The sequence below is a fragment of the Sebastes fasciatus genome, chromosome 23, assembly GCF_043250625.1.
Source record: "Sebastes fasciatus isolate fSebFas1 chromosome 23, fSebFas1.pri, whole genome shotgun sequence".
Lineage (NCBI taxonomy): Eukaryota > Metazoa > Chordata > Actinopteri > Perciformes > Sebastidae > Sebastes > Sebastes fasciatus.
The window spans coordinates 2,340,194-2,350,731 of record NC_133817.1 but is presented as its reverse complement, the minus strand read 5'-3'; the positions used below and the strand labels follow the sequence as shown (position 1 = coordinate 2,350,731).

Here is a 10,538-nt window from a genome sequence, read left to right as displayed (position 1 = left end):
GCTGTGACATCTGATATTTGACATTTAGCTGCTTCATAGCATCACGTTCACAAGCTGTCATGAGGAAACCAACGCCACTTTAGTCGTTCGTTGCATTAAAATGGTTGCAAGAAAGATTTTTCAGAGCAGATACTGCTCGCAGCTTTTAACATTACCACATGATAACAATGTCACTTTCGTTACAACGGAGTATTAGGACCACATTGAGGGGGAAACTAATCTGAGATTTCAAGAATAAATCATGATATTACGAGAAAAAAGCGGTAATTTAATGAGAATAAAGTCATGCTATTTCAAGAAAAAAAAAGTCGTAATATTACGAGAATAAAGTCATAACTTTAGGAGAAAAAAAGTCGACTTTTATTCTCATAATATGACTTTATTCTCGAAATCTCAGATTTTTTTCCCCCTCATTGTGGCCCTGATACTTCGTCGTATTTTTACAATAAATAGTAAAAGAAATAGTTAATAGTGATGGATTAACTGTCTCAGGCATGTTTCTGTTGCAAATGGTTCACCTTTGATCTTTGGGTCAAAATTTCATATTTATGATCAGTATTTAATCGTCACTACGTCGAGAAGTGTTGAGCCGTTTATATTCTCTCTCCAGATGTTTACATCGTGTCCTCACAGCTGTCTGTTCACACCGTTCACTCTCTTCCCTCCGTTACATTTGACTTCTTTTTGTAAATATTTCTTACCAACAGAGGGAAAAGGACTATTTGATCTATTTTTGTCAGACAGAGGAAGACTGTATGTTATAACACTATATATATTATATTGGTTAAAGACACACCAGCCAGATGTTTTTATGCATCACGGAAGTGAAGAAGTTGAGAAATTAGTTTTCTAATCTGTCCCACGTTATCAGTATAAAGAAAACAAGGGCTAAGAAGAAAGTGTTTTATTTCTTACTCTCAACCTTTGTGTAAAAGGTGAGATCTGTCCCCTCAATGAACAGTCATGTCATACAACGGTGAATAAACTTTGATTTGAATCTGACTGTGTAACGCTGCTGTCACTCATGACTCTTTCCATGCAGCTCAGCACTGTGTGCACCTCTGAATGCTCTAGGTCTCTAGTCTGATCCATCCATCCTCTGAATGCTCTAGGTCTCTAGTTTGATCCATCCATCCTCTGAATGCTCTAGGTCTCTAGTTTGATCCATCCATCCTCTGAATGCTCTAGGTCTCTAGTCTGATCCATCCATCCTCTGAATGCTCTAGGTCTCTAGTTTGATCCATCCATCCTCTGAATGCTCTAGGTCTCTAGTCTGATCCATCCATCCTCTGAATGCTCTAGGTCTCTAGTCTGATCCATCCATCCTCTGAATGCTCTAGGTCTCTAGTTTGATCCATCCATCCTCTGAATGCTCTAGGTCTCTAGTCTGATCCATCCATCCTCTGAATGCTCTAGGTCTCTAGTCTGATCCATCCATCCTCTGAATGCTCTAGGTCTCTAGTCTGATCCATCCATCCTCTGAATGCTCTAGGTCTCTAGTTTGATCCATCCATCCTCTGAATGCTCTAGGTCTCTAGTCTGATCCATCCATCCTCTGAATGCTCTAGGTCTCTAGTTTGATCCATCCATCCTCTGAATGCTCTAGGTCTCTAGTCTGACCCATCCATCCTCTGAATGCTCTAGGTCTCTAGTTTGATCCATCCATCCTCTGAATGCTCTAGGTCTCTAGTCTGATCCATCCATCCTCTGAATGCTCTAGGTCTCTAGTCTGATCCATCCATCCTCTGAATGCTCTAGGTCTCTAGGTCTCTCTTGTTTTGGCCGGTGTGATCCCGTCCACTGTCCATTTCAACACCCCGTTGCTTTAATGAAATAAATTGGCACGCAAACACAACCTTCTGCAGCTGCAAGCAAATTAACTGGATCAACATAGATAACATCAGATTGACCTGAAAAGCCTCGGCACATCTGTCTGTGGTCTGTGTGCAGCTGGGTTATAACAAGGCAGCGAGCCTCAGCCAATAGGAACGCTCTCTCTGAAAATGGCCTGTGATTGGTTAATGTCTCCCGTAAGGAGCCATGAGGAGGAGCAGAAGTCTCAGAATACTTGAATTACAATATGCTGAAAGGTCATTATGGGATTGTTTCCCAATGATGCCAAAAACATTCTGCCTACTGCCACTTTAAGGTAGATGTTCCTAATGTTTTTAAGGTCGTTCCTCCGCGGCTTATTTTGGACTTGCAGTTATTACAACTTGCAGCTTTATGTCTTCTTCACTCACGCTGAAGAACTTCCACACCGACGACATGATGTGTGTGTGCGGCTGCACTAGTGTGTCTAACCGGCAAAAAATCAATGGGCTACATCAGATTGTTCCGTGGCGTGCTGTGTTGCAGGTATGCTGTGTTTTTGTGCCCTCTTCTCCGTCTCCTCAGGTGCAGCCCTCCCTCCCCCCCTGTGCAGCTGCAGTGGATGAAGGTACGCAGCTTTGTATTTTGAACGGGAGGGGAACGTTACAGAGATATGCTGACCGAGCATCTCTAGCTGTTAGTTCAGGAACCGCTTGATTAATGCAGCAGTTTTCTCTGAGCAGAGCATTTTAAACATCGCAGTCGATCATGTTCATTTAATTGTGGGAAGCCAAAAATCATAGTTAATATTTGATTAATTGTGCAGCTCTACATGATGCAAACTGGGGTTGTTTTGTGTGATGAATAATAAATAAAAAACAGGGAAATTTTAAACATCACTTGAATTTTTATTCAAAGGATTGACATAACATTAAAGCACATGGTAAATTATGTTAACTTACAAAAGAGCTGCATGATCTGATGTGACAGTAACAACGAGCCTTCTCTCCGTTCAAACAGAGAAGGTGTTCAAAAATAAACATCTAATACAACACTTCCCATTCCTCCCCCCTCACCCTACCTCCCCCCCGCCCCAAAAGAAAGAAATGCATAAAAGCAAACACATTAACACGCACGCACAGAAACAAGTCGACCACTAAATCGTAATAAGACTAGCCTTTAAAATAAAGCCTCCTTTTTCCCAGCTGGTCTGGATGCACTCCAAAACATTTGGTACCTCACAACTAGGAACTACACTTTCTACTGAACAGGTAGTGATTTCTCTGTACATGAGGGTTTCTGCAGACGCCCTCCCCCCCCACCCCTCTCCCTCTCCCTGTCTGTCTGATGACCTTTACCCTGTGGCGGGTCAGAGGTCATCCGGCGAGCGTGGGCCTGGTAAGGAGCCGCTGTGTTCAGGCTCGGGGGTAAGGCCTCGTCATGAAAACTGGATCTGTTGTACGGTGGGGATCTGCAACACAGACGTTAGAGGTTACACTCGTTTATCATCTCATCCAGGTCGGTACAGACGGGCTTCTAGTATGCAAACATCACTGGGTACAGACGGGCTTCTAGTATGCAAACATCACTGGGTACAGACGGGCTTCTAGTATGCAAACATCACTGGGTACAGACGGGCTTCTAGTATGCAAACATCACTGGGTACAGACGGGCTTCTAGTATGCAAACATCACTGGGTACAGACGGGCTTCTAGTATACAAACATCACTGGGTACAGACGGGCTTCTAGTATACAAACATCACTGGGTACAGACGGGCTTCTAGTATGCAAACATCACTGGGTACAGACGGGCTTCTAGTATGCAAACATCACTGGGTACAGACGGGCTTCTAGTATGCAAACATCACTGGGTACAGACGGGCTTCTAGTATACAAACATCACTGGGTACAGACGGGCTTCTAGTATGCAAACATCACTGGGTACAGACGGGCTTCTAGTATACAAACATCACTGGGTACAGACGGGCTTCTAGTATGCAAACATCACTGGGTACAGACGGGCTTCTAGTATGCAAACATCACTGGGTACAGACGGGCTTCTAGTATACAAACATCACTGGGTACAGACGGGCTTCTAGTATGCAAACATCACTGGGTACAGACGGGCTTCTAGTATGCAAACATCACTGGGTACAGACGGGCTTCTAGTATACAAACATCACTGGGTACAGACGGGCTTCTAGTATGCAAACATCACTGGGTACAGACGGGCTTCTAGTATGCAAACATCACTGGGTACAGACGGGCTTCTAGTATGCAAACATCACTGGGTACAGACGGGCTTCTAGTATGCAAACATCACTGGGTACAGACGGGCTTCTAGTATGCAAACATCACTGGGTACAGACGGGCTTCTAGTATACAAACATCACTGGGTACAGACGGGCTTCTAGTATTGGTGCAGTTTACGGCACAACAACTCCTCGTCATCTCTGCTTTGCAGCTTGGCTCTGCTAGACCATGCCGTGCTTTCCGCCCTCTAGCTGCGTGCACATCTCTGTGATGACGTTGCACAGAAACCCGTCTGTAGGAACTTTGAAAGCAGTGATGCAAACAGCACATGCAACCGGTGAAGTCTGTTTTACCTGTTGATATGAGGTGGTGTACACCATGACGTTCTGCTGCTGACCGTCTGCTGTGATGATCCCGGCTGGTAGTGGATTTGCTGATGAGGGGCAGAAATGTGGATTTTAATGAGACCGAACTTCAAACGTAAAGAGCACTCATAGAAAGAAAGAATGTCAAAAGAGGTTGAATTAAAAGCAAACGGGACGATTTGAGCCATTTCTACTTACTGAAGCTGTCGTCTGTGAGCTCATCTCCCAGCCCTTCTCCCACCGCCACTCCGGGAATCCCCTTCTCCCCTTTCATGGCCTGGAAAAGAAAAACACACACCAGAGAAGCAGACGACATTACACATGTGAGCACAGCAACATCTGGAACTAAACAAGAATGAATGAGCTGGTTCCATTTTCAGGCCTTTAGCAGGAACCTTGGAATTAGAAGATTAAGAGGGAAAAAAACTGCAACTGGTCGGGCTTTAATAAAAACATACACCTACCTCCTAATCAATACTATGATGATACTTGGTCGCTGATTGGATATGTATTACGATTTTTAAATACTGAGAACAATAGACCATGGGAAAAAGTTCAATCATCCACTTCTAGAGACTTTTACTTTGGAAAATATCTAAATGAATCCAGTAAGAATGTTTGATTTTCAGCATGTATGTAGTCAGAGATGTCCTGAAGTCAAATATATCAGGATCATTGTCAAGAATTATTTATTATCCAGCAACGCAAAAATCAAAGAATAAAAACTTTTCCCTCACAGATTAGTGGTGTTTTCTTTTTAATCTATAAGAAACATGTAATGGTTTATTCTTCTGGTGAATATAATCCATCAATCTGATTTCCATGGATGGATTTTGTATCTACATTTCCCTTTGTTAACACCTTATTTTGAAAACCGGACATAGTCACATCCATGTAGTTATCCATCCATGGTCAGCTCCATCGGGGCCGTTTGAATGCATTTAACATTAATGTCAGTGTCTGGGTGCTCTACAGTCGTAGCGTCGGCCCATTTGACCACGGATATGAGCGCGACGGCCGGCTCGACCGCACGTTACCGCGATACGATAACGCTTCCTGTCCGTGACAGAGTTAGCATGCAGCTTTAGCTCTGCTCTGTCTAGCTCTGCTTTTCCTGTCAATGTGTGAAACCCAAAGTGTTTCCATCCTTTACTGGATGTGTAGTGTTTACCACGCTGGATTTAACATGTGAGGGTGCAGGTCGTATCCAAGTGGACTCTTTTAGGACCCTCCTAAAAGAGGAAACTTCCTTCTACCTCCGCATAGACTCAAATGAAGTCATTCAAAAAATTCTATTTCAAAATCGTATAAAACAAAATCTCGATACATAGGTGAGTCGATTATGTTCCCACCCCGAGTATTAAACACTGTTTCTAACTATTTTACCTGAGTAATGCCATAATCTGATTTAAGGTGATCAAATTGATTGTATTTGTATTTAAGCATTTTATAAAGTTCAACACAAGTTGTGACTCTACCCAGGTTCTGGTTGAAGTTCCCCACACATCTGGCAGCCCAGCTGTCTCATGCTCTGTCTGTTGCCAGCTGGGCTGCTTTTAATCACAATGGGCAGAAGAACATGTTAGTTAGTTAGTTAGTTAGTTAGTTTCTACTGTATTACGTGATCAGACAGCTTTGGGAGTAAATCTGGCAACGCTGCATCTAAACCTGCTCTGATCAAAGAGTGTCTTTGCCAATAGATAACCTGAGCTGTCCAACCGTAATCACCACAACGTGACAGAAGATCAGAGTTTGAAGTTCAATAATTCAATAAAACAGCTTCATTGAAATGTTATTACATTTTAAAGGGGGGCTTAAAGAGACAGGCGCTAAAAACTTGGTGATTTTGAACACCAAAAATAACAGTATGAACGTGGAAATGAGCATGACGTGTCCTCTTTAAGGGAGGTGGTGTTATACTGTTGCATGTGTATGTGGCGACTCTCACCTCTCTGAACTTTTGCAGGTAAAGCTTCAGCGGCTCCACGTACATGTCGAAGCCCAGCGTGGACATGGCGAACAGGATGTCCTCGCCGTTGATGGTCTTCCTCTTCTCCTGGTGGCAGCGCTCGCTCGCCTCCGACGTGATGAAGCTGATGAACTCGCTCACACACTCCTGCACACACTCCTTGGCGTCTTTTGCAATCTGTGGAGAAACGGGAAAAAAATTTACACCAAAAATCACAGGAGAACTGAAAATATGAACAAGGGGCTTCTGTTTTGGCTGAACAAACACGACTGGATGAGTTTATTACAGTCCCATCTTGGTCTTTAAAAACAGTTTATCAGTCTAGCTGTGATGCAATAATTACCCCGTCACACTCAATGTAATGCAAACAGAATATATTCCTAATGAAACTGCTCCTGCTCCTTCCCTCCTCTCTCCCACTGACCTTTCCAGTCTGAGGAACAGCATTCTTCATGATGCGGGCCACGTTGGCGATAGGAAGATAGATGTCCTGCTCCCTGAAGTTCTCTTTGATGCCGCCGTCGTCATGGTCACCGAGATTCTCCTCTCCGTCATCTACAGAACAAGAAACGCACAGATAGAATCAGCTGTTTGTGACCAGAGCTATAAAACACACGGTCATGTGATGGCTGTTTCCTTTAGCTGCTCCTCACCATCTTGAGACTGGAGAACGTAGTGACTGGACGCCATGTACTCCCCGGCGATGCCCAGCTGGGAGGCGTCGGTGGTCGAGTTGTCTCCGTCCATCTGCAACACAAACCCACCGTCTCATTTCAACATGTGAAGCTACAGTAATGTAACTGCAGAAACCTAAAGCATCCTGACAGGCTGCCCTCGATCATTATAAGCAGAGTTGTTGCCTATAATAAAGTAAAGAGATGCTTTGGCGTCCCCGTTGGACTGCTGTCATGGGCTGGGTATGTCTTTGTGTCCCGTGCACCTGGATCACTTAGCAACAATATCCAAATTAAACCTGCACCAATGATATGTGTTGACCAGAGCTCCAAGTGGGCCGCTACTCGACGGTACGCAGTACCAGCACTTCTGCTTTTTTACTCCTTGGCTTCCTCCTTAACCCTAGAATATTTCCTTTGGGATATTATTGGAGTATTGTAGGCCTACTATAGAAGATGCATAGCCCAAGTATAGTGATAGCAATTATAAATTATAGCAATTATAAATGATGATATTTATGTTAGATTCTGATCGATTCAGTCAGAGTCTTTCTGTGTTCTTTGTGTTTTTGTCTTTTAAACGGTGTCAGTTGTTATTGTTTTATTTACGGTTGACTTGCATTACGATGTGTTGTGTTAGTGTATGATGAGTAATGTGTATTTTTGTATTGTCACCATGTTAACTATGTGGACCCCAGGAAGAATAGCTGCTGTGTCCAGTCATTACTGCTGAGAACTCCTCACAGGTTAGTGTTTTAAAGTGCAACCCCATATATACACTCACCGGCCACTTTATTAGGCACACCTGTTCAATTGCTTGTTAACACAAATAGCTAATCAGCCAATCACATGGCAGCAACTCAATGCATTACGTCATCTAGACGTGGTGAAGACGACTTGCTGAAGTTCAAACCGAGCATCAGAATGGGGAAGAAAGGGGATTTAAGTGACTTTGAACGTGGCATGGTTGTTGGTGCCAGACGGGCTGGTCTGAGTATTAAACTGCTGATCTACTGGGATTTTCACGCACAACCATCTCTAGGGTTTACAGAGAATGGTCCCAACAAGAGAACAGATCCAGTGAGCGGCAGTTGTGTGGACGGAAATGCCTTGTTGATGTCAGAGGTCAGAGGAGAATGGGCAGAGTGGTTGGAGATGATAGAAAGGCAACAGTAACTCAAATTACCACTCGTTACAACCAAGGTATGCAGAATACCATCTCTGAACGCACAACACGTCCAACCTTGAAGCAGATGAAGACCACCCGGTACTAGCAAGGTGTACCTAATAAAGTGGCCGGTGAGTGTAAACTGGCCTTTCATGCAGAATTGATTCCACAGTTACTTATCCACAGAAAAAAGACTTGCATTGTATGTGTGTTAGTTTGACCAAAGTGATGAGCATGAAATGAACCAGATGTGTTTTGCTTTGTCTTGTGTGTGTTAACAGAAGGAACTAGCTACAGCAGCTAACCTCCTGCTCCATTAGCTCACTGACTTGGCGAAAAAGCAGCTGTGGTGTTGTGCCAGATGTTTCCATTCAGCGTTGACATTATACATTATAAAGACACAGACTGGTTGTGTAGCCTCGGAGGTATTTTCAGAGGTTGTCAACGAATGATGCCAAAATATGCCTCCCCCTCCCGTCATATTACACACAGTTTGAATGATGAAATGTGTTTACTGGCTCGGGGGAACAATTCAGAGGAGATATTGGATGTGGTGTAGTTAGCATTGTAACTAGTTAAGACAGCTGCAGGGGTCAGTTTAGGTTAACAACACGCTGAATACATTGATCTGTGTTTAGCTTTCATTTCAAGATTGATTTGGAACATGCAGACTACAACAATTTACATACAATGAAAAGCATAAGAAAAATAAATTGTCAACACTTGATGCCTTGATATTCAAAAAGGAGTGAGAAGTAAGTACACATTTATTTAATCCCCATAAATCATTCATTAATAATTAACCAGCTTCCTTATTGAGCCATACATAAACTCTAATTAAATTTTACTAAATTATTCTAACTATAATTATTACCTTTAATCTCTGTCATACAGAAATATAAATTAATTACTGATATAATTATCCTTATCAAAATATAAATTTGTTATCAATCCAGAATTAATTACTTATAATATAACTTAATCACAATACTAATTCATTACTTAAAAATTTATCTTAATCATATTGACTAATTGTTATCTTTTCTTATACGTGCAAATTATTTGTAATATAAAATTTATAATATACAATATGCACATGCAATACAACATGCAATATATACATAGACACATACACATAGATATGTATGTCTGTATATATATATACATATATATGTATGTATATATACACATATATGTATACATATATGTGTATGTATATATATATATACATACATATGTATGTATATATGTGTATATATGTATATATATACATACATAGATGTATATATATACTTACATATGTAAGTATATATATACATATAGATATATATATGTATATATACTTACATATGTAAGTATATATATACATATAGATGTATATATGTATATATATACATCTATATACATATTGCATGTTGTATTGCATGTGCATATTGTATATTATAAATTGTATATTACAAATAAATTACAAAAATAAATTGAATGAATTGAATATATGCATTTATATATACATATATATATATCTACATATATATATATATATACACACACCTCTGTCTGCTGCTGTGCTGGATGTTTATCTACCGTTAGTTGATGTGAACTCTTAAAGGAGCGAGCTGTATTAAAGCTAGCTGTGATGGTGTAGTTAGCATGTAGCTAGTTAGCATCGTAGCTAGTTAGCATCGTAGCTAGTTAGCTAAACAGCTGCAACTCAATACATTCATCTGTTTAGCTCTAGCATGCTAACTATGCTAGCTAGCATGCTAGCCTTAATACAGCTAACTAGCGTTACTGAGTGGAGAGTCTGTCTGTCTGGAGGCTCAACCTGCTAACCTGCTAACCTGCTAACCTGCTCAGGTACATCATCCAGCCTAACATCCAGCAGAGCCCGGCCTGCTGTCTCTCTCTCTCTGTCCTCTCTTTGTGTCCTCAGAGAGACTGGAGGCCTCTCCTCTAACCGACATGTTCACATGATAAAGCGTCTCCTTCCTGCTGATCAGAGTCTCTCAACCCTAACCAGCACCAGACCACCAGACCAGCAGACCAGCAGCAGCCCGGCGGACCCTCCACTCAGAGCCTAACGAGGAACCGGTTAACAATCATTGGCCGCAGCCAGAAGACACAGAGACAGACCTGAAGCTGATGAAGAGCTGGTTGGTCCTCCAGAAGACACGAGCTGTTTGGTTGGACAGAAAATGGCTGCGAGACGACCAGAAGGAGCCAGTCCCAGCGAGGACACACGATTCACTACCAGGACCGACCGCTAGAGGACACTAGAGGACCAGTCCCAGCGAGG

General features: G+C 42.2%; 1 protein-coding gene across 3 annotated transcripts; it reads right to left on the bottom strand.

Moving 5' to 3' along the window:
- Window positions 1-2,712: 2,712 nt before the first annotated feature.
- nfyba (nuclear transcription factor Y, beta a) lies at window positions 2,713-10,516 on the bottom strand. Of its 3 annotated transcripts, none has more exons than XM_074624875.1 (8): window positions 10,376-10,516; window positions 7,054-7,147; window positions 6,825-6,955; window positions 6,380-6,577; window positions 5,910-5,984; window positions 4,630-4,708; window positions 4,420-4,499; window positions 2,713-3,283 (listed from the first exon to the last, which is right to left on the bottom strand). In XM_074624875.1, exons 2-8 carry the CDS (start codon window positions 7,145-7,147, stop codon window positions 3,251-3,253), a joined length of 690 nt encoding a protein of 229 aa, XP_074480976.1. In that variant the 5' UTR covers window positions 10,376-10,516; the 3' UTR covers window positions 2,713-3,250. The 3 variants fall into 3 exon arrangements, with proteins under 3 accessions (XP_074480976.1, XP_074480977.1, XP_074480978.1); XM_074624876.1 differs by having other exon boundaries at window positions 5,910-5,981; XM_074624877.1 differs by lacking the exon at window positions 5,910-5,984.
- Window positions 10,517-10,538: the final 22 nt, after the last annotated feature.

What these genes read in the sequence shown, in the direction of transcription:
- nfyba (XM_074624875.1), bottom strand. Translation starts at nt 7,147, where the DNA reads ATGGACGGAGACAACTCGACCACCGACGCCTCCCAGCTGGGCATCGCC. An exon ending in CTGTTCCTCAGACTGGAAAG is followed by an intron (nt 6,578 to 6,824) that starts GTCAGTGGGAGA and finishes GTTTCTCCACAG; the next exon opens with ATTGCAAAAGACGCCAAGGA. An exon ending in GAACTTCAACCAGAACCTGG is followed by an intron (nt 4,709 to 5,909) that starts GTAGAGTCACAA and finishes TTTCTTTTCCAG; the next exon opens with GCCATGAAAGGGGAGAAGGG.